Source organism: Mobula birostris, chromosome 8 (genome assembly GCF_030028105.1).
Source record: "Mobula birostris isolate sMobBir1 chromosome 8, sMobBir1.hap1, whole genome shotgun sequence".
Lineage (NCBI taxonomy): Eukaryota > Metazoa > Chordata > Chondrichthyes > Myliobatiformes > Myliobatidae > Mobula > Mobula birostris.
The window spans coordinates 23,289,622-23,314,383 of record NC_092377.1 but is presented as its reverse complement, the minus strand read 5'-3'; the positions used below and the strand labels follow the sequence as shown (position 1 = coordinate 23,314,383).

Sequence of the window (24,762 nt, the reverse complement as noted above, 5' to 3'; positions counted from 1 at the left end):
CTGATCCAAGGATGCAGTTGCATTCATTTAGTCAGTGTTGTGGACGGGTTGCCTGTTTACTGATCAGGAATCTTAACCGTTTTCAGGAGAGAAAATACCTAACTTTAGAGCAAGCCAGGAAGCGAGCATTTCACATCGACTGGCTCTCCTGTCCTAAACCAGGTCAGTAACAGAATTTGGGCATAATGACTCACAGGTCATTCCTGCTGAAACTAAGAAATGTTTTGTTCAGTATGTCTCTTAACTCATTTTCTACTTTCCTGCTCCCAGACGCCTCCCATCGCCAAAACCAAAGTTTGAAAGTGGATGCTCTTGCACTCTTCCCTTGTCAGCTGGTTGTGCTTAGCTGAGAGCTCTTTCATGTGTATAACACATGGGTACAAGGATGTTGTGTATTCTTACTGAGATGATATGTGTGTGGGTGGTTTTACATAAATATGTTTGACAGTACCAGCTAGTGTTTTGTGAATGTTCGTTAATAAGAGACTGGTGGAGAACAGATGTTATATATGGCGATTCAAATTTTATAAATCTTGCAGTTGTTGGCCCTCTTAAAGTAATTATAATCACTTTGTTCTTTTGCAGTAAAGCCAATGTTCATTGGCACCCAATCCTTTAATGAGTATGACCTACAGAGACTGACAAGCTACATTGATTGGAAACCTTTCTTCGATATTTGGCAACTGAAAGGAAAGTACCCAAATCGGGGATTTCCTAAAATCTTCAAAGACAAAACAGTGGGTTAGTACCAATTAGTGACTCTTCAAATTAATTAGGACTTGATATTAAAGTTGCATTCTTCATATTTCTTTAACATTTAATTGTGTTGTGTGGTGGTGTGTTTGGATGGCTGTTAGTTGGGCAGTTTGAAGGCCATACCAGTCTGTGTTAATAATACGAAAAGTAACCTCAGTCTGGTTACTCAAAGTTGTTATAGCCAGGACTGGTAATGGGGACAAGCTCCCACTATCTATTAAATGCTCCCAATCATGTGTATCTCAAATTGCCTCTGACGGCTAACTGTAGCTCCTGGCCTTCACATGTGGCTTAGCAACTAAGCCTGGGAGAACTGTTTTTACTGCCAGGAGAAGGGACAAAGGCGAGTTACTGGCACCTTAAAACCAGTAGCTTTATGCAGATGGGGCTCATCAGCCATGGTTGGCATCTCATCTAGGAGAAGGAAAACTCTGATTGCAAACCTTGACTGCCTTGTGACTATACTCACTCAAGGGGTAGGCTTCGGGAGTAAACCCTGAGGAAGAATCCAGAGCTGGGGTCCGTAAGGCTGTCCTGTGTTGAGGTCATTGCAGACTGGCAACTCCTGTGACACCGCTGGTGGTGTTCCTTTGGATTCATCAGCTGTGGAGAGGGGGAGCCCACTGCATGGGCAACAGCTTGGTCTCCATATCGTACTGCCCTGACTTGCATATCACGTAGACAGCTAAGATGTAACAATCATGGTCAACCCCAACCAAAGAAGGGCCTTAACCTTTGTGATTTTTCTTTTTAATTCTTATTTTGATTTTCTTGAATCCACTGGTCATTACAAGCATTGTCAAGATTAGACCAAAGGCTGTCAGACACAGATAAGGAAATGTGATGTCTGACTTGCACCCTGCCTCAGAACTCTAACCTTCTCATAGAATTTCAGATGTGGAAGCAGACTTGGATCATTCAGCTCATTGAGTCTGCTGTGCTATTCAACCATAGTTGATTATCCCTCTTAACTCCATTCTCTTGCCTTCTCCCCGTAACATTTGACACGCTTACTAATCAATAACCTATCAATCTCCATTTTAAATGTACCCAATAACTATAATGTAACCTGGTAACCCATAGGTGAAGAAGCCAAGAAGCTTTTTCAAGATGCACAGAATATGATGAACAAACTGATTGAAGAGAAGAAGTTGAAGGCCAGAGGAATTATTGGGTTCTGGCCAGCTCAGAGTGTTGGGGATGACATATACTTGTTTAAAGAGGATAATTTCCCTCGCAAAGGTGAACCTGTGGCAAAGTTTTATGGTTTACGACAACAGGTATGACTTTATCGTTACAGTTGAAAATAACTCCTCCAGTTTCTCAATTAAAAACACTTCCCCCGTTTGGTACAAAGGCATACAGACCTGGTACATTTAAATGCAATTCCTTATTTGGGCTACAGTAGCTGAGAACTTACCCAGTTTTGTCACTGGTTTACCCAGAGAAGATAAAAATTGGCCTCTGCCTTTGAAATGTTAGGCTTGTATTTGGAAGGTAATGTTCTATTGAAGCTTCTAATAATTTTTAATCTTTCAAACTCTGGTGTCTATTTGCCTATACAACAGTTAGTTTTTAGATCTCGTTTATTTTTATGTATATTTCATCAGGTCATATCCCAGTTTCTGAACAGGAAGTTGTGGGGAGAGGCTTTTTGTTCATATCTCACTTCACACTAAGCTTAGGCATTGGTTGCTGAGGATGGATGCCATTTGGTTCCGGTTACATTTTAATAGTTTTCTTTATTAATAATTAAGTGGTGCAATCAAGGATGGGATCTAAAAAAAGTCCAGTTTCAAGACAGATCCTTATGCTTCAAGCCTAAGGAGAATAGGAGTATTTGTACAAAGTATTAAACTGTTTATTACCTGGACTTGGCAAAAATTGAAATGGAGTAATGGCAATCTGGATGTTTGAAAGTATAAAACAATGCATTAATAGAGAGGAAGCATTGGATGAACATTGTGTTGTGAACAGTCTTCCAATTACAGTGGGTGGATACAGAATTTTCATCAGGTCTTCAGTCCTGTAGACAGTTCTATTTCTGGTGGAGAAATATTATTTTCATGATTGTTGTACATGATGTGTTTGCCAATAAATGCACATACTGTTTTGTATGCTCTCCAGGCAGAAAAAGACTCCTTTAGTACAGAAAAGTACTGCTGTATTTCCGACTTCATTGCACCCAGGGACTCGGATGTGCCAGATTACATCGGCATGTTTGCGGTTGCATGCTTTGGTGCTGAGTTGCTGAGCAAACAGTATGAAAAGGAGGGCGATGACTACAGCAGCATAATGGTGAAAGCTCTGGCTGACAGATTGGCTGAAGTGAGGCTCATAATTGAATAACTATAATACTTAACCTTTAGTGATTGTAATTTACCAGAGGCTTAATTAAGATTATTAAGATTTTCAAATTGTATCTGATAGTCAGTGGCAGAATAACAAGGCAATGTTTGGCTGTTTCTTCATTAAAAATGTATTGAACTTCAGAGTAATTTGGCAACACAAAGGACGGCTTCTATTAATCCAAAAATAGCTCAATTGATTTTTCAACCTCAAAATAATATGTCCTAAAAAAAAACTGAACTACTATTTGATGGTGAACACTGTCCGCTGCCATTTTATAAGGAGTAACGTCATTACTATGTAGAGAATAGATGTCCATAAAGAACAGGCCAGAGTAGGAGATGGTTGGAATCCTTTAAACAAGCTGCTTATCGAATATTTTACCACACCGGTAAACAATATACCAGTTTTTGCTGTTGTATTTGCAATCAGGACAACGTTTAGTGAGTAGAATGACTGAAGAAGTCATTGTATTCATTACATACATAGCAAAGTGTATAAAATAGGTACAGGCAAATCAGTCTGAAACTTCTTTGTGCCAGTGTAAGCCTAGTAGTAGTGCTTGCATTTTTGACCCATCTGTTTTGGAAAGGATTTCTATTAATAGAGGGGCTGCAGAGAAGGGTTTGGCATTGGATTCCTGAACCACTGAAGGGAAAGTTGAGAGAGAATGTCGGTGAAAGTTATGAATAGCTGTAAGTTTTTTGCCATCTACAGAATTTAGGTACAGTACAACTTAAATAGGGCCTATACAGCAAATGGAAGGGCACTAATGAGTATTGCAGAACAGACATCGGAGTTCAAGTGCATAGTTCACTGAAAGCAGCCATGCAAGTAGACAGAGTGGTGAAGAAGGTGTTTAGCATGCTGGCCTTCATCAGTCAGGGTGTCGGGTGTGGAGGCAGGGATATCATGTTGCAATTGTATAAGTTATTGGCAAGAGGCCACACTTGGAGCATTGTATAAATCATAGAAACATAGAAAACCTACAGTACAATACAGGTCCTTTGGCCCACAATGCTGTGCCAAACATGGACTTACTCAGAAATTACCTAGAGTTACCCATCACCTTCTATTTATCTGAGCGCCATGTATCTATCCAGGAGTCTCTTAAAAGACCCTATTGTATCCACCTCCACCACCATCGCCGGCAGCCCATTCCATGCACTCACCACTGTCTGCGTAAAAAAACTTACCCCTGATATCTCCTCTGTACCTACTTCCGAGCACCTTAAAACTGTGTCCTCTCGTGTTAGCCATTTCAGCCCTGGGAAAAAGCCCCTGACTATCCACACGATCAATGCCTCTCATCATCTTATACACTTCAGTCAGGTCACCTCTCATCCTCTGTCGCTCCAAGGAGAAAAGGCCAAGTTCACCCAACATATTCTCATAAGGTATGCTTCCCAATCCAGGCAACATCCTTGTAGATCTCCTTTGCACCCTTTCTATGGTTTCCACATCCTTCCTATAGTGAGGCGACCAGAACTGAGCACAGTACTCCCAAGTGGGGTCTGACCAGGGTCTTACATAGCTGTGACATTACCTCTCAGCCCTTGAACTCAATCCGACGGTTAATGAAGGCCAATGCACCGTATGCCTTCTTAACCACACAGCAGCTTCGGATGTCCTATGGATTAGACCTCAAGATCCCTCTGATCCTCCACACTGCCAGGAGTTTTACCATTAATACTATATTCTGCCATCATATTTGACCTTCCACAATGAACCACCTCCCACTTATCTGGGTTGAATTCCATCTGCCACTTCTCAGCCCAGTTTTGCATTCTATCGATGTTCCACTGTACCCTCTGACTGTCTCCACACTATCCACAACACCCCCATCCTTTCTATCATCAGTAAATTTACTAACCTATACCTCCACTTCCTCATCCAGGTCATTTATAAAAATCGTGAAGGGAAGGGGCCCCAGAACAGATCCCTGAGGCACACCACTGGTCACCGACCTCCATGCAGAATATGACCCATCGAAAACCACTCTTTGCCTTCTGTGGGCAAGCCAGTCTTGGATCCACAGAGCAAGGTCCCCTTGGATCCCATGCCTCCCTACTTTCTTAATAAGCCTTGCATGGGGTAGCTTATCAAATGCCTTGCTGAAATCCATGTACATTACATCTACTGCTCTACCTTCATCAATGTGTTCAATGCACACACTGTTATGTTTGTCCAAAGTTATCTGCAGAAACAGTTCAAGTACTTGCAAGAGTTCTACCCAGAGTTGAGAAGGCAAAATCAAGTTCCAGATAGTAATCTCATTACCAGAAGACAAGTGGAACCCTCAAACTCTCTTCGTACATTAACCTCTTCATTCACAGAATCATTCTCCTGAACCTCCTTTGCTCCTTCTCCAATGCCAGAACACCTTTTCTTAGAAAAGAAGCCCAAAACTGCTCACAATACTTCAAGTGCAGACTGACAAATGCCTTAGAAATAGCAACTACACTCATTTCTGCCCACTAACACACTCAAATTTCTTGCATTCTGCAAATGTCTTCCACAGTGAAGACTTATGCAAAATACTTAAGTTCATCCGTCATTACTTTGTCCCCAATTACTGCCTCTCTAGCGTCATTTTCCAGCAGTCCGAAATCCACTCTCACCTCTCTTTTACTCTTTATATATCTAAAAAAGATAAGTTTTTGTATCCTCTTTTATATTATTGGCTACCTTCCCTTCATATTTCATCTTTTCCCTTGTTGTAGCTTTTTGACTTGCCTTCTGTTGGTTTTCAAAGGCTTCCCATTAATGTTGCCATATTATATGCCTCTCTTTTGCCTTTATTCGTTCTTTGACTTCCTCTGTCAGCCCAGTTGCTGCACCCTCCCTTCAGAATATTTCTTCTTTGGTATGTATCTATCCTGCGCCTTCCAAAATTCCCCCAGATCACCAGCCATTGCTATTCAGATGTTATCCCTGCTGATGTCCCCTTCCAACTTTGACCAGCTCCAGTCTCAAGCCTCTGTAATTCCCTTTACTCCACTGGAATACTGACACATCTGGCATTAGCTTCTCCTTCTCAAATTGCAGGGTGAATTCTAACACATTATGATCACTGTCTACTAAGGGTTCCATTACCTTAAGCTCTCTAATCAAATCTTGTTCATTACATAACACCCAATCCAGAATTGCCTTTTCCCTTGTGTATTCAACCACAAGTTACTCTAAAAAGCCACAACGCAGGCATCCTAGAAATTCTGCCTCTTGGTATCCAGCATCAACCTGATTTTCCCAATCTACCTGCATATTGAAATCCCCCATGACTATCATAACATTAGCCTTTTCTATCTCCATGGCAATTTCTACCCTTTGGCAACCTGTATATAACTTTCATCAGGGTCTTTTTATCCCTGCAGTTTCTTAACTTTCCAACTTCTGAACAATGTCACCTCTCTTTGGATTTCATTTCATTTTTTAACCAACAGAGGCATTCCATACTCTCTGCCTACCTGCCTGTTCTTTCAATATAATGTGTACCCTTAGATGTTAAGCTTCCAATTGTGATCTTCTGTCAGCCACGATCCAATGATGCCCACAATATCATACCTGCCAATCTCTGTGCTACAAGATCATCTACCTTATTCCTATGCTGCATGCATTCAAATATTAACACCTTCAGTCCTGTATTCATAACCCTTTTTGATTGTGCCCCAACTCCTGCTCATCCCTCTGACTGCAATTTTGTCCTATCATCTGCCTAATTTTCCTCACAGTCTCGCCACACACTGCATTGAATTGTATACCAAATGCCCATCACTCTGGTTCCCATCCCCCTACACGAATCTCAGAAGAAGCTTGCTCACTGAACCTTGTGGCGAATGCATTTCAACCTCCACGTAGTTTACATCTGACGGTCAGATGCTCCTCTTGTTCGTGACAAATAGTGGAAATTTCTTAACATCTAACCTGTCCTAGCCCATTTAAGATCTTGTGCTTTTCAATCTGATCACCCCGCATAGTTCTGCACGCTGGCATTGGTAATTGGGATAATAATGTGAGGAACAAAAAAAAAAGTCTTAAACTTTTGTATCTGAAAGCAATCAGATCATCACAGCACAGCATATGTCTTGTGATTTGGCAGAATTGTAGAGTAACATGCAAGGTCATATTACATTAAGAGTGCAGCCTCAATAAGCAGAGTATGAGGAAAATGTAATTGCATTTTCTTCTAAACAAAGTACCTTCTTGTGAAAATTAAAAAGTTATAGTCACATGATGTATTGCTATCATGTGATTATAACTAAAGTTATAGTCAGATTGAAATGCATTACTTAAATAGTTGCATTATTAAACACCGGTGTGACATAAATCACAGGACAGATGTGGATCTGCAGATGAAAACTTAGTAAGTTACTCCATAACAGAACTAAAACAACTCTCACTCATTGCAAGCAGACAAATTACAAAAATTTAAATTTCTTCCTTCAAAACACTGGAATGTCACATATTTTAATATGTCTAAAAGACTTTAAAAATTAGCAAAAATATTAACTACGTACACAAATCCAAAAGCAGAGAAAAGAATCTAGAAGTGATATTGAAAACCTGTCTTGTTCAATAACTATTACAATTAACAGCTACCTAATTTCTGTGCCTTGGTGTTGGAAGAAAATATCCTGTGGAAGAATATTGAGTTTATATTTACATGGGAGAATGTTTTAGAGCAAATCACTAATTGAATAAGATATTTTTCTTTAAGTATTCTCTTAATATTTTTCCCTTCCGATTTTTGTACTTTGATTTGAAAGGATTTGATGCTGAGTAATTAAACATTTTCTTCAACTTGGTCACTTTGGAGAGGTTTGCTAAGATGCAGAATGAAATCCAAATTTTGACAGAGCTCTCCTTGGAAATCTTTGAAAATTTTTGAAAATTAATTTCTCGAAACATTCAACAAATACATTACACTGGAGTTTAACTTCAATAGTTTGGGCTGGATTCAGGGTGTGAAAGGGCTTTTTAGAGAACGACTGCCCTGCTTAATCTGCACCCTGATTGTTTCTATCAATTACAGTTACAGATAAGTGCATACGTAAGATGTAGACAGTATTTACTTTACATATTTAGTATTATCTATGCTTCTTGCCAAGCCAAGACTGTATTACCTCTTGAAAAGAAAGGAAGGTATATTTAAGTTGCAGCCTTTGTTCATGGGTGTGTCCCAAAATGGCAACAACAGATTTTGTCATTGTGATAACTTAAAATACCAGATCTGTCAATTTAATTGCTGTTAATATGAACATGCTTTATATATTAGTAATAAGCATCAGTAAATGGGAAGAAAAGTACTTTACCCATAAACATTGGAAGTATTTTCTGTGGGCTATATTGCATTGCAAATTCAACACCTGCTCTCCCTTCCCTTCCTGGCCTGCTACCACAGTAGACTGTGTTGCTCTCAAAGTACATAAATTATGGCATTGCTGTCTTGGCTTGTCGACATCGTGTGACAAATATAACACACAATTCCAGGCATAAAATGTGTTTCACGTTATTTTTTAATGCTGTTGTGTTGGTAGGTTTATTGGCCACTGTAGCTGGATGTTTGGAAAATCTGTGATGGATTTTATGGAAAATAAGTGGGGGGGGGGATTGAGGCTGATGGCGAGGCTAAAGTCAGTGGGCCAAATGGTTTTCCATATTATAAGCAGAAATGTGTATTAATACCTCCAACTGGTTTTGTACTTGTTACAAATACGTATAAGGAAAAGGAAGGCTCTTTCAAGTGATCTTATTTACCAAGTAGTAAGATGAAGATTGAGATTTGTTGCTTGATCACAGTATTTTTTTGGATTGTTGAAGATTACAGAAATTTTTATTTCTCAATTCCAAGGCCTTTGCTGAAGAAATGCATGTAAGAGTCCGTAAGGAATTCTGGGGCTATTCTCCTGAGGAGAACCTCACTGTTGCAGATTTGCATCGAATCAAGTACATGGGAATCCGCCCAGCTCCAGGGTACCCAATCCAGCCCGATCACACTGAAAAGATAACAATGTGGAAGCTGGCTGAGGTTGAGGAGAGCACAGGTGAGACTCTTCCAACAATATGCTGTTCACCAACAATTGATTTGGTGGTTTAAGAATTCTTGCATACAAGAACAACTTTATAGGTTGATGGGAATTTTTAGGTTCTCAATTGTTGATGCCTATCACTATGTCCTCCTTCCTCAAATTATAGCTTAATTTGCAGCTTTATTTTTCAGAACCAAAATATTGCCAAGCGAATTAGAGGAAAGAAAAATTAATTAGTTCTGTAAATTTAGTGCATTTTAAGATTGAGTATTGAGGTTTCTCCTTCTGGACTCAAGACTGAGAGGATTTCTCTTTATTTTCTGTGTAGGGATTGCAATGACTGAATCCTTGGCCATGACTCCTGCAGCTGCAGTCTCAGGGCTTTACTTTTCCAATCCAGAGTCTACATATTTTGCGGTGGGAAAAATTACAAAGGATCAGGTTGGTTGCAAATTTGTACGGCAGGCTCTTTAGTGAACTGCTTCGTCCATGGGAAATAAGAAACAAAGCTCGAGTACGTTGAATTTGAAGGCAGAATATGGGGTTAATGACAGCATTATTGGTTGTGTGGAAGATCCAAGGGATCTCGGAGTGCATGTTCAGAGATCTCTTAAAGTTGCCATGCAAATTGATTGAGTCTTTAAGAAGGCATATGGTGTGTTAGTCTTCGTCAGTAGTTGAGTTCAAGAGCCACCAAGTAATGTTGGAACTCTAAAATTCTAACTAGACCACACTTTGAATATTGTGTTCAGTTCTGGTACCCTCATTATAGAAGGACATGAAAATCAGATTTAATATCACTGGCATATATTGTGGAATTTGTTAACATTACAGCAGCCAGTACAATGAAATGCATGATAAATAAATATGGAGAAAAAACAGTTACATTAAGTATATGTGTGTCTAATAAATAGTTATTAAAATAAATAGTGCAAAGTAACAAAATGAAGTAGTGAGGTAGTGTTCATTGGTTCAGTGTCTATTTAGAAATCAGATGGTAGAGGGGAAGAAGCTTGAGAGGGTGCAGAGGAGATTTACTAGGATGCTGCCTGGATTAGAGAGTATATGAGGATAGATTGAGTGAGCTAGGACTTTTCAGTCTGGAGAGGAGGGTGAGAGGTGACTTGATAGAGGTGTACAAGAAGATAAGGTGCACAGATCAAGTGCACGGCCAGAGACTTTCCCCAGAGCAGAATTGGCTAATATGAGGGGGCGTAATAGTAAGATAACTGGAGGAAAGTATAGGGAGGATGTCAGGTTTTTTTTAAAAAAAACATAGTGGGAGTATGGAATGCCTTGCTAGGGGTGGAGGTTGAGGCAGATACACTAGGGCATTTAAGAAACTCCTAGATAGGCACATGGATGATGGAAAAATAAAAGGCTATGTCAGAAGGTAGGTTTAGATTGATTTTGGAGCAGGTTAAAAGGACAGCCCAACATCCTGTGCCAAAGGGCTGTGCTGCATTGTTCTACATTCTAAATATTGGAATCTTTCTCTCATCATTGCAAGATATGGGGCCAGTTAATTAAAATAGAAATGTCTTGAAATTACCTTTTGCTCAGGCTAATGAATCTCAGAAATTCTCTAATCTGTAAGGTTACATACATCATTAAAGTGGCAGGAGATAATTTTTGAAACATTAGTGAATTGATCGTTTATAGGGAACTGGAACAGAAAAGGAATTGAGACGAGTTTAGTTCAGTTAGATCATATCGATTGGTTTATTGTTTTCACATTTGCTGAGTATGTGTATAAGTATGTAAGATTTTGCAGACTAGGCAAGTATATGTTGGGCAGACTTGAGCGGCCAGAAGACCTTTTCAGTTTTTAGCTTTTCCGTTCAAAATTATGCCAGTATTTATAATAGTTAAACAAATATGAGATAATTAAGTCTCTTCCCCTCAGAAAACTTTGTAAGATTTCTCCAAAGTTATTTGCAGTTGTCCTTGGGTTTGATTCTGATGCATTAAAGTATTGTTTAGTTTACCTTGTTGTGTCAACATTGGCTTCTGTGGTTCCGTACGTTACTAATAATGATGTTATATGAGCAAAACATCTTGTTCACATCCACCATGACAACTGCCTTCAGGATGTTATGTTTCAGTTTTTTTTTAACCTTTCTAAATATGATTCCAGGAAAACTTCAGTTTACATACTTTGAGTTACCCCGTTGACGATTCAGATTTTAAAACTGTAGTGTTCAAATTTGCCATTTCTAAATGTGCAAATCAATATTTACATCAGGTTACATTTATTTTGTTTTGAAATTACTGTGTAATTTTGATTTCAGGTCGAAGATTATGCCACCAGAAAGCAGATGAAAGTAGAGGATGTAGAGAAATGGCTTGGACCTATTTTGGGATACGATACAGACTCATGATACCTTCTGATGGTTTGTCTTGACTGAGCACAATTTGCTAAGTTAATCATAAAGTCAGAGAATGTTGCAGATACTCAGCTGGCAAGAACTCAGCGTGGAGGGAAATAAACAGTCAATATTTTGGGCCAAGTCTCTTCTGCAGGACTGGAAGGAAACAAGGCAGAACCCAGAATAGGAAAGTGGAGGAAGGGGAGGAGCACAAGGTGGCTGGTGGTAGGTGAGACAAAGTGACGGGGAAGGTGGACGCAGTGGGGGGTGGGGGGGAGATAATGTGAGTCTGTTGGGGTCATTTATCGCATCCATTGTTCCCACCTGTACATCGGTGAGTCCCAACACTGACTTGCTTCGTCAAGAATCTTTGTTCTGTCTGCCACAACAGATAGCATCTGCTGGTGGCCACCCATTTCAGTTCAATCTGTCATTCCTGCACCAATACGTCTAGGGCCTCTTCTGCTATGATGAAGCTAAACACAGGTTGGAGGAGAAATACATCATATTCTGTTTGGGTTACCTCCAACCTGATGGCATGAACATTGATTTCTCTAAGTTCCTGTAACCAGTCCACTCTATTTTTACATGCCCCCTCCCTGTTTTTGTTTTTAGATTATGAGGACACTCAGTCCTCGTTTATTGTCATTTAGAAATATATGCATTAAGAAATGATACAATGTTCCTCCAGTATGATATCACAGAAACACCGGACAGACCAAGACTAAAACTGACAAAAAACCACATAATTAGTTACAACAGTGCAAAGCAATACCGTAATTTGATAAAGAGCAGACCATGGGCACGATAAAAAAAGTCTCAACGTCCAGATAGGCCATCATCTCATGCAGACGGTAGAAGGGAGAAACTCTGCCTGCCATGAACCTCCAGCGCTGCAAACTTGCCGATGCAACACCATTGGAAGCACCTGATCACAGCCGACTTTGAGTCCATCTGAAAACTTCAAGCCTCCGACCACCCCTCCGACACTGAGCACCATCTCTACCGAGCGCTTCGACCCCGCCCCGGCCGCCGAGCGACAAGCAAAGCCAAGGACTCGGGGCCTTCCCCTCCAGAGATTCTGGATCACACAGTAGCAGCGGCAGCAAAACAGGCATTTCAGAAGTTTCACCAGATGTTCCTCCGTGCTGTCATATCTGCCTCCATCAAATCAGGATTGTGCACGGCCCCCTGCTTGACAGATAACAGATATTCATCACTAGAGTGGCTGCTGCGCGCTGTGTCGCGCTGCCATCTTCTCCTCTCCTCTGCATTTCCCCCATTTTGGTGGCACTCTCTTCCCTTGGCCTCCCAGCCCATTATTCCCTTCAGCTTCCCTACCTCCTTCCCCTCATTCCATGGTCCACTGTCCTCTCCTATCATGTTCCTCCTACAGCTCTTCCACTTACCACCACACACCCCTATCTTAGCTGTACTTCTTTTCCCCCTCCCCACACCACTTTATTATGGCTTCGGTCCCCTTCCTTTTCTGGTCCCGATGGAGAATTTCAGCCCAAAATGGCAATAGTTTATTTCCCTCCATTGATGCTGCTTGACACAGTTTCCCCAACATTGGCTGTTTCTAAAGATTTCCAGCAGGTGCAGAATATAGTTTCTGAGACATAGTCTTCCTCAACAGTGGTGCTGACACTGTTAATGATGTTGCAAAGAAGAAGACTTTAAGCATAGAAATTTGGAACAATGGTTCTGAACTTAGTGGAATTTTCATGAAACCTTAATATATTTAAGAATGGAATTAAAGAACATGGTAAAAATCTGCTTTATTTTCCCTTTCTCATTTAGACCCCTCCCCCCCAATGGACTATAATATTGCCAACAGGTACTTCATCTTCACAGAGATCAAGAAACCATCTACCAAGATGAGGGGGTGCAAGGAAAATTGAAATAAGTAGGTATACTGCAATTACAGTTTGGCACACAAGTTGTTAGATTTCTTAGAATCTTTAGATTAGAATTCTCACTCTTTTAGGACAAGAACCTCAGTCAGTTCAGAAATTGTTAAGTGTGAATGATCCTTCAGGAGATCCAATTCATTTGCCAGAATGAGTGCTACCTTTGTGGCTCACTTACTGAAACTCAACTAATTTGTCAGTACCTCCAGAATTCTATTTGATAAGCTTATCCTCTGGAAAAAAGTAGAACCATTCAGCCAATAATCACTTTCTCATTTAGTTCTTCTACCTCAGATTGGTATTGGTATGTATTCCTTAAATAGATCAGATTTTAAAAACCAAGCACTGTCATTCTGGTATTGGATCCCACCCTTAATGTCTGGTTATGGCTCTCTCAGATCAGCAGTGATGACTTTTGAATTACTTTAGCTCAAGAGCAAAGGAAGCTTTTTACTCATCATTTAATGTTCTGCATGAAAGTGTGCCTCATTTGTTGGAGGAACCAAGAACGGTGAGAGATGGGGAAACAATCACGGAGACCTTCAAGATCCATCCAGTCACCAGAATTCTAAAGGGCATCACTGCTTTGGTCTTTGATACCCCTCCTGTGTATTGATAAAAGTACTGATGGATCAAATTTCTGAAAAAAAATCTCCATTATGGTTCTCTGGGTAGTTTCAAAACCTCTTACTTAGTTCCTTAAACCTATATCCTTTTCTCCCCATGGTAGCTTCTTCCTATCTCAGAATTGTGTACCTGCAAGTGTAGCTAGCTTTCTAATGACAAATTTTTACCAGCATCTCAGTCACCAAATTTTAAAAATTGTGAAAGCAAGAGTGTCACAATACCATCCAAATTGTTCAGAAATTACTCATCTACAGTTTAAAAAGTAAACAATAAAAAATTCAATATTTTATTGGAAAGAAATTCTTGTACAATAAAATAAGTACAATATCTCAAATGAGAAGAATCAAAACAAGAACATTTAATGACAGCTAACAGTTTGTAATTAATTCACAATTTTTATCATGCCAAGAAACAAATTCACATTTTTTTTTAAAGTTGTAATTCTTCCAAAGAATTTCCCAACATTCAGCCTTTATCAATCACAAAAACAGTATGCCTTACTGTCTTCTGGCTATCCTATTTTAGAGAAGGAAATTTGAGTTTATTTAGTGGTTTCAACTGAACTCTGAGCTCAAATATCCTTTATTCAAGAAGCGTAATAGGGTACCTCAATGTTTCAGATCCTCGGTCACTGGGCAATAATTCAGTACCTGGCTGAAGAATAAGCAACTATTGAGCTTATGTGCACTAGAGCAAGCTTGATAATTTTAGAAGATTCACTACCTGCTGTTGACAAGCTGGAATGTATTATAGTATTAGAGAAACTACTAGAATAATTTCTCCTCCCCACAGCAAAGTAAATCTGAAGATCTGATTAGTAATCATGAGATAAAGGAAAAGCAAACTCTGAAATGGAAAAGAATATTTAGCAGGTCTGGCAGCATCTGTGGAGGGGAAAAACAATCAACACCGAAGGTCAATAGCATTTCTTCAGAATTAGAAAGAGCCAGAAAATCAACTTGATTTAATGCTGCCGAGAAAAAGAGAAGGTTGTAATAGGATGGAGAATAAATTAGAGTATTTCAAAAGGTGGTGTTGCCAGCAGGTCAGGTAGAATGCTTATTAATTGGAAATTATCTAATTAGAAGGTATGAATGAGGATGGGGTGGGGGGGGGGGGGGGTGAAACCTGCTGAAACTGAGATTTCAAAGAGTGAATGCTTGAAATAACCAGCAGGTCTGGCAGCATCTGCAGAGAGGAAAAGAGTTAGGTTTATGAGCCACTTCAGCTACCATTTTGAAAGGCTTTGCCATCTAAATATTATTGATGTCAATGTTGAATCTTAATGGAAGATGAGATTCTGTTCCTCGAGCTATTTGTATTTTGAATACATTCTTTTTGTACGGACGGTATTGGTCTGTTTTCAGTAAAAATAAATGTTCAATCCAGAGGCAGTAGAATGAATAGATCATTGGAAATCAATTACTGCAGTAAGTTGGAAAGAATTCAATGATAAGCTAACTAGCAATAGACAGTTCAGAATAATTTGCACTTCAACGAATAAGGGAAAAAAACAAAGCTTTAAAAGAAGGTTGTTTCTAAACTTCACATCCACAAGGCTCACTTTTCATTGAAAACAAAATACACATTTTCATTCTTGGTACCATGCATACTAGATGGAGAGGGTCTTTTACATATTCACTGCATTTAGTGAAAGAAACATTGGAAAATGCACAAATTGAGTTTGCAACTGTTACTTTTACTGCATGAGAAATCTGAGCATTTCAAAATTGTTTGTAGCAATCTTGCACCGGTTTCTAATTATATAAGTCTTTTGTGATAACACAAGCAAAAACCTTCATTGCCTATTGGTTTCTTTGAAACTAGTCCTGAGTTAATTATTACAAAACAAAAATTTGCATATATTTGAATGGCAGTCAAAGGGGGAATGTGGAAGCCACAGGTAATGATTTTATATACTTATTTGACAGCACAACGAAAACCTCACGAGTAACAATGAATGATGTACACAACTTCCATTTAGTTACCACTTTAACTGTAGTGAGAGAGCACATGGTGTTCAACAGTTGTTGAATCTAGCAAGTCCACTTACCAGAATAGTGAATTTTCCAGTACTGTATCAATGCGACCTCACAGCTCAAGTTCCAAAGGGGCACAATGATAATATTGGCTGCATGCCACTTAAAGATTTGTCATAAAATGATTCAGATTGTGCTCACTTAGGTTAATCTTTGTTTTCTTTACCCATTATCTCTATTACTCTATCCTAACGAGCTTAATACACTAATACAGTGTACGTAATAATATTACACCATCTCACTACATCATTATCTATACCTCTATACCATTTATAGCTTGCTCCAACTCTAAATCAACTCCGGTCTGAAATTTTATTTAATAGTTAGCTTGTGGTGGTGGGGTGGAAAATAATATGTAATAATTACATTGCTCTGAATCAGTATAATCTCAATTTGAGTTAATCTGAATCACCAAAGAAAATTTCACACAGACTGAGAAATGGATTTGAACTTTAAATTGCATTGCTGTTTGACTAAAACAAATTAAGGAAAAAGATTTTTTCAGGTTTCATGTCCTCAAAACTCCAAATACAATCATCACTGTCAATAAAAAAAATCACTGATCACACTAAAAAAAAAGTTTTCCTGAAGAAGGAGAAATCAGTACATTAGAACTTGGGAAACAAAAGAATAAGCCATTTAGGTTCTGCATTCCTGCATCATTTCAACAAGATTATTGTTGCTTTGGTCTTGGCCTTAACACCATTTACCCACTTCCTCCATACAAGTTTTAAATGTTGGCTCAGACTCTGCAATCCTCCTGAGTGACTACTGTACTTATCGCCAATCTAATAAAGATGGCACTATGGTGTCCTGTAATAGGAATCCCAGAGAACCTAATGGCAGTGATGCTATTGAAGCTGGACAAGCAGGTAATTGCAGTACTGAATTTTCAGACCACCAACCAGGAGAAAGCACAAATACTTATCACAGGGCAAAATAAAGTCCGGAAAATACATGTGTAAGATCACAGTTGAAATTACATTAAATTTTACATTCCTTGAAATATTTGTGTGACAGAAAATAAATTTATAAATATAACTTGGGAATCTTAACAACCAGAGAACATAATAATTATAGCTTACTTTAAGTTCACTTAACCTCCTGCAACAAACAACTACATCAAGGCATTTGACATTATGGATTTGTCATAAATTTTAAAAAATTCAATTGATTTCCCTCTGTTCCAATAGAAAAAGACTGTAAATCAGAACAGTCCTCGACAGGAAGAATAAATCGTTAACAACAACTGTAGTTTTGCTTTGCTTGCATGCTTGAAAGGAAATTGAAGCAGCCATCAGTTTCATCATGTGTATCGGCAAATGGAATCTGAGCTAATGTCAAACAATGAGAACTTTACTGGCCATTTTTGGAAAAGGAACTTGTATCAATTTCAAAAAGTATAAGGTTTTTGATATTTAATACTTAATGCTCATTTCAATAACTTATCAAGGAGAGTTAGTGATTTAATTTAAGATGCAAAAATATTCAGTGATAACAATTTTAAAATAGAATAATATAGCCTGATTGGGATGTTCCTGCAGAACTCATTGGAAATGCTGCACCACAGTCTTGTCAAAGCCAGCTTTTCCTAATTTTCCACCCAAACTCTTCAATTCTTTGTAGGACTGAACTTTTTAGCCATTGTAGACCTAAGGAGATTTATTTTTACAGCTTTCATCTGTTGCTTCATATGATGAAATGGCCACTTTATAGCCTGTCTATTTTCTTCATTTTAATTTGGATAAATGAATCCTCTTCCATCACTACTTAATCCAAAAAATGTCCCTCACCACCACAGATGTTTTTTTAAACAATTCCTTGCATGATCCTTTCCTATACAAATATTATAAGATGTTATTTTCTTAGATTAATACAGTTCTTTTTGTTCCCAATTTAATAACATGTCAAACACAATTTAAGCTTTTGAATTGGATGTGAATTCACATAACTATGGTAACTTTGTACATTTTCTTTTATTAATATTAATGACTTAGGATGTTCTTACATCTTTTGGTTATTGAAAATAATCAGCAAGCAAGGAAATTTACGGAACTGCACTGGAAGAGTTGAATGGTAGAAGCCTCTAACAAGGCTTTTAATTCAAATCTGATTTAAGTTTTAAGTTCAGCCTTTTAAATGGAAATCTGCAGGGCTCAGTTAAGTGGTTAGATTGAACAAAAGGGAAGATGCTTAATGATTACAGGTTGTGTTTAAGTTGTTAAGTTGTGAGAATCTCCAGCTGCTATGAAAGGCAATGATTAGTGTCCCCAGAGAAATTGAGTTAATAATATGGAGATGATGCTTCAGTTAGCATCAGGCACAACTTGATAGAATGGAGTTAGGGAGACCAATGACTTCATTTTACTGCTTTTGCAAACAGTTGTCACTTTTCCATGAAAACTACAGCTATCATAAGTCGCCACAGAAATTAAAATGTATGGTGGTGTTGAGATGGCTTGGGCCAAAATACTAAACTATCTAGAAAGAATGGTGAAACCTTGTCTACTCTTCACATTTTGTAAACTACAGTAAAAGCATTTGACAGATGCACCACTGGGGATCTGAAAAAAGTGCAAGATATACATCTTAAACTGTTTAGAAGATAAAACCACCATTTTGCACTAAGAAAATTCACAGACTTCTCAGATGAATTTTTGACAGCAACGGAGTACTTAAATATGAACTGAAGATAGATTTGTTGCATTGCACCAATCACCATAATGATGTGCTGGTTAGAGATAGGAATATTTCTTCCACCACTTCCCCTGGAAAAAAAATTGCTGAGATCCACAAGGAATGTGTCCTGACTTAATTACTCAGCTAAGATTATTCAAAAAAGGTGAGGAAAAGGCTCAAGATCTTTCTCCAAACTATTCAGGACTAGAGAGTGAATGGTATATACAAAATCATCTAAAATTGATATTTAATTACTTGTGTATTAAACAATGCCTAGAACCCTGATTGTTGACTACATGAGAATAATGTAAACAACAGGCAGATCTACCGAGTTTTTTTAAAGATGGCGAGAGGATGTTGATTGAAAGAAACAAACAGCTAATATCTTCATAAACCATGTTCATTAAAGTAGAATGCAACAATTAAAAAGCATGCAAGTTCTCTTAGAACCAGAGAGATGACTAGATCTGAAGAACCAGGCTGGCTGCAGAAATATTGTCACCACCACCTACAGTCTGATACACCTCAGTACATACCAGCACCGGAGCAACACAGATCTCATAATCGTACTCTTCCCAGCAAGAAACAGGTCGATTTTCTTTGAGTGGAATTTTCTTACTCCCTTGCACACGGCTCACAGAAAAAGAATCATCCATGATCAACTTGGCTTTGTTGGGATCAATATCTGGTGAGCCACAAACGTGTCGATTTGCAGTTAATGAAGCTTTGGCAGTTGCTGACATGGTGTTCCTCCAAAAGGACCCTTTGGCAATAATGATTGCTTGGAAAGCAAGAGTATGAACATGCAGCCGCGTGAGCTTGCGTTGTGTACTTGTTATCTCCTGAGAATTTAAGATGCGATAAACTTCACGCATTTGATCAAGTATACTTGCCACTCTTGGATATGGATCAGATATGATAGTGATGTTGGCCCCCTTTAACATACTCAGCAGGTTGGGTAACTCCTGTTCATTCATTCCTAGGGAGTCTACATGAGTAATGATGCTTGTAAAAAGATTGTTCATAAAAGTATCATCCACAAAGGAAGCCATTTCAAAATGAATTCTAGTGGTGCTGTCAACTGATAACATGAGATCCTTGAGCAACTTCAGTCGCTCTCCAAGTTGACCTGTCAGCAAAATAATTTTGATCATTAGCCACAATAATGAGTTCAGGGGAAGGATAACATGCAGTGGTGCTAGAAAGTTTGAACCCTGTAGAATTTTCTCTATTTCTGTCCAAGTCTGACCTAAAATGCACTCAGATCTTCACGCAAATCCTAAAACTAGATAAAGAGAACCGGATTAAATAAATAACAGAAAACATTGTACTTTTTCAGAGCAAAAGATCTGCAGAAATATCTAGAAAATGCTAAACCCTCACTAATTTTTATAGATGCACCAGAGAAAGCATTCTTGTAGAGTGCATCACAACCTGGTATGGAAGTTGTCCTGTCCAAGACCAAAAGAAGCTGCAGAACATTGTGAACACAGCACAGTACATCACACAAACCAATCTTCTGTCCTTGGACTCACTTTACACCGCATGCTGTCAGAGCAGTGCTGCCAGGATAATCAAGGACACAACCCACCCAGCCAACACACTTTTCGTCCTTCTTCCCTCCAGGAGAAGGCTCAGGAGCTTGAAGACTCGTACGGCCAGATTTGGGAACAGCTTCTTTCCAACTGTGATAAGACTGCTGAACAGATCCTGACCCGGATCTGGGCTGTACCCTCCAAATATCCGGACCTACCGCTCAGTTTTTTTTTTGCACTACCTTACTTTCCCTTTTCTATTTATGATTTATAATCTAAATCTTTAATATTTACTATTGATTTGTACTCCAGGGAACATGAAGCGCAGAATCAAATATCGCTTGATGATTGTACTCTTTAGTATCAATTGTTTGGTCCACTATAAGAAAAACACTGAACAAGAATGCTGTTTGTGGAAGGACACCACGAAGGAAACCACCGTTCTCCAAAAAAAACACATTGCTACATGCCTCAAGTTTGCAAAAGACCACTTCTGGGATAATGTTCTGTGGACAGAATGCATAATGCTATGCTTGGAGGTAAAAGGGCACTGCAGACCAACACCAAAACCTCATCCCAACTTCGCATCATGGTTTGGGGCTGCTTTGCTGCCTTAGGTCCTGGACACCTTGCAATTGTTGAGGGTACAATGAATTCAAAATTGTATTAAGACATTTTACAGGAGAATATCAGGGCAGCAGTCAGTCACCAGAAGCTTAATAGAAATTGGATGATCCAACAAGACAACAATCCCAAAGTCAAGAGTAAATCAACAGAATGGTATAAAAAGAAAAAAAATTCCTGTTTTGTAATGGCCAAGTCAAAGTCCTGACCTCCTACAGAAATGTTGTGCGAGTACCTGAGCAAGCAGTTCATGTAAGGAAGCCCACCAACATACCAGAGTTGAAGCAGTTTTAGTTTTGTAAGGAGTGAATGGCCTAAAATTCCTTCAAGCCAACATGCAGGACCGAGCGACGGTTACCCATCACATCAATTACTGAAAGCAAAGGTTCATATACTCTTTCCAACAAATAAAGTAATATTGGATCAATTTTCTCAAAAAAATAAATGAACAAGTATAATTTTTTGTGTTATTTATTTAATTGGGTTCTCTCATAGTTTTAGAACTTGTGTGAAGATCTGATCACATTTTAGATCATATTTATGTAGAAATAGAGAAAATTCTACAGGGTTCACAAATTTTCTAGCACCATTGTACAAACGTTTGTACATGACTCCCTAACCAAACAGAATTTAAAATAATCCTCAAAGAAAAAAGTGTTAAAAATGTCTTTTCAAACAAGATTTCAGATGACTTGTTTTAATAAACTAATTTCTCAAATACAGTCAATTTTGAATTGACCAACTTTAAAAGAGCCATTCCCCTTTAATGTTTCACCAGCAAGTCATTTTATAATAAATGTGGCCAAAAACCAACATCATTCACAGATATATCACAGCCCACGATAAAAATATACATCTTTGAAAATACTAAGTTCAGCACGAAAGATCATTTTCAAGAAGACCACCCAACTATTAAATTTAAGAGTAAAAAGAGTGTAATCCGAAGAATTCCATTCATCTCTTAAAAAAGCAACTCACTGGCAAATATTAACCCACCCCAAGAAAACAGATCTAACAAAAACATTTCCCCACATAGATTAATCCTCATAACAGCCCTACAGTAGTAGCTTATTGCTTGCCTCCAGGTTGAATTATCATTTAAACCTAATGTCAAATCTTTCACAGAAGCTGAAAAAACTGATTTGAACAGAAACTACAGGAAAACAAGTAACATCTAAATTATTTTGCTGTTGATGGTTTAAATTTTCAAACTCTTTCAATGTTTGAATCAAATTTTAATACTTTAAAATATCTTTGATGATGCTCTCCACTTGGATGTTCTGCCAAGTCCTCTTGGGGATATTCTGCGTGTGGGCCTCTGCACCGTACTGCCTGAAAGCTATCCACCACAGAGTGGTCATACCAACCCATTTTAGAACCAAAATACCCTCAAACTTCTGGTCAAAGGTGGAACAGATGTCTAAAGGGTAATAGCATAAAGATGAACAACACAAAATACTGGAGGAACTTAGCTAGTCAGGCAGCATCTCTGGAGGGGAATAAACAGTTGATGTTTCTGAGACCCTTAATCAGGACAAGAAAGGAAAGGGGCAGAAGCCAGAATAAGGGTAAGGAGTACAAGTTGGCAGGTGACTCCTCTGGGACTCTCAAGAGATTCTGTGATTCCTTTGTCCCCTTATCCCTCGCAGAGCCCTAAACAGCCCTTGCAGCTGAGGAGAACTTAAATTGGGGACAACTATTGTATCCTGTGCTCCTGGAATGACCTCCTCTATATCAGTGAGAACTGATTGGGGGGCAAGTTCATCTAGCACCTTTGTTTTCTCTACTGCAACAGCCAGGATCTCCCAGCAGCCACCCATTTTAATTTAATTTCCCATTCCGACATGTCGGTCCATGGCCTCCTTCACTGCCACGATGAGGCCAAACTCAGGTTTGAGGAGCAACACCTCATATTCTGTCTGGTAGCCTCCAGCCTGATGGCAAAAATATTTTTTCTTACGGTAATTTCTGCTCCTTCCCCTCTTTTTCAATTCCCCATTCTGATTACCATCTCACCCCTTCCCTTAACACCTCCCTCTGGTTCTCCTCCTTCCCTTTCTTCCACCTATCCCTGCCCAGCTCCTTACTTCATCACATCTCGCTCCCCCCTCACCTACCTCCTGTCAGCTTGCACTCCTTCCTGTCTTCCCACCTTCTTATTCTGGCTTCTGTCCCTTTCAATTCCAGTTGCTGAAAGGTCTCAACCCAAAACATCAACTGTTTATTCTCTTCTTTAGTTGCTGCTTTCCTTGCCAAGTTCCTCCAGCATTTTACGTCTTGCAGGATGTCCAGCAGAATCTCTTGTGCCAGTGGCAGTAAACAGAAAGGCTTCAGGGAAATGGGGAGTCAGTTAAAAGGGGTGTGGGCAGTGGTAAAAGGCTGAGCAGCAATTAAAGGTAAAGAGTGTTATGCTTTGCTTATGCCCATTTACTGCATTTAGGTGCATGCTCCCACTGTCAGCCTGATCCCATTTTGTTTCCTCACTTTCCTGCAAATATCCCTTTCATTCTTTTGCCACTTAGCCTGTCAAATTACTAACAGATGGAAACCTGAGAACCTAGTAGATACCAGCACAGCCACAAAGAGTATAAACTCCACATAGACAACACCCAGGGTTGGTATTGAACCTGTGTCTGTGGAGGCGTATCACTGTTAGCTAGGGTACTCAAATGATACAGATGAAAATATTTCAGTGCAAATTAATGCAGGTGAAGTCACAAGGATGGAGTATGTAAGGAGCATTTGGTGTGGGGGTGGAGAGAAGAAGGTGGAAGTGGCTGGGAGGCAATATCCTCAGTTCATGACTTCAAACCAATATTTTGTATTATACCCGCTCAAGTACACAAACGTATCAGCAGGCCCGGCAACACAAAACTTCATCAGAATTGCTGGCAGAGAGAGAAACTTAACAACTCCAGAAAAGCAGTAGTGAGACATGGACGGTATGCTGGGTATAGGCTAATAACATTCACACCACACAGCTTCAAAAGAGGAAGAGGGAACAGAAACGGACAAACACAGGGCAACAGATGGACATAGAGAATAAGCACCTTCCCTTTATTTCTAGTGGAGTCCTTCACCATCACCTCTCCAATGTTCACAACAACGTCTGAAACTTTGCCTCAAATGTCCCTCCACTATCCACAAGGCACAAACCAAGAATCATTGGAATTCACCTCTCTGGAAGAGTGTAAATCCAACACTTAAGCAGCTCAGGACCATTGAAGTTACACCATCCCACATAAAACTGTCCTGTGCTGTCATCCATGAGACAGAGCAAATCACCAAGACATCACAAAACCTGCAACCTCTACTATCCTTAAGTAGTAAGTTCCACCCCCACAACCCAACCCCAGTCACACACCTAAGGAATCCTGCCTTCAGCCTGTGAACATGAGCAAGAAATTCAAGTCACCACTCACATTAACGTTCCATTGTCATCACAAGTCTGATCTCGGCCTCCAATGAGGCCCAACATAATTGCAAAGAACAATATCTGAACTTCTGACTCAGCATGTTACAAGCCTCATTGCTCAATATCAAATAACCTGCCCAGGGCAATTATGATGAAACTTCCACTTAATCAAATTTTCATCTCTCCACAGATGCTACCTGATCTGCTGAGTATTTGGCAACATTTATTTCAGAATTCCAGCAACAGTCATGTTCTGCATCTTACAATTTTAAGATCTCCCTCCTTGTTCTTTTTTCATCCTCACCAAACAGATTTTTTGTATTCAGCAACCTTAAGTCACTCACCATCAGCTTTCAATGTAACCTTTGTCTCTATCCTATTACAGATATTCTCAACCCTATCTTCTCAGCAACATAAAACTGCTCCT

The 24,762-nt window shown here is 39.2% G+C and overlaps 2 protein-coding genes across 7 annotated transcripts in view; one reads left to right on the top strand and one right to left on the bottom strand.

Annotated features, from left to right (window-relative positions):
• Window positions 1-21,358, top strand: part of mtr (5-methyltetrahydrofolate-homocysteine methyltransferase) — an 89,766-nt gene extending 68,408 nt beyond the window's left edge. For 3 of the 6 annotated variants that reach the window (XM_072264900.1, XM_072264901.1, XM_072264902.1), the window contains 7 exons: window positions 87-162; window positions 586-741; window positions 1,840-2,036; window positions 2,884-3,084; window positions 8,957-9,149; window positions 9,463-9,575; window positions 11,426-15,142. In XM_072264900.1, the coding sequence (XP_072121001.1) occupies window positions 87-162; window positions 586-741; window positions 1,840-2,036; window positions 2,884-3,084; window positions 8,957-9,149; window positions 9,463-9,575; window positions 11,426-11,515 (1,026 nt within the window). In that variant the 3' untranslated portion in view covers window positions 11,516-15,142. Of the gene's footprint in view, window positions 1-86; window positions 163-585; window positions 742-1,839; window positions 2,037-2,883; window positions 3,085-8,956; window positions 9,150-9,462; window positions 9,576-11,425; window positions 15,143-20,156; window positions 20,555-20,608 lie in introns of those variants that run through there. The other 3 variants (XR_011886788.1, XR_011886789.1, XR_011886790.1) reach the window with 3 other exon arrangements.
• adpgk2 (ADP-dependent glucokinase 2) overlaps window positions 14,348-24,762 on the bottom strand; it is a 48,566-nt gene continuing 38,151 nt past the window's right edge. Inside the window, exon 6 of the mRNA XM_072264903.1 lies at window positions 14,348-19,890. Coding sequence (XP_072121004.1) covers window positions 19,223-19,890 — 668 coding nt within the window. The 3' untranslated portion in view covers window positions 14,348-19,222. The remainder of the gene's footprint in view (window positions 19,891-24,762) is intronic.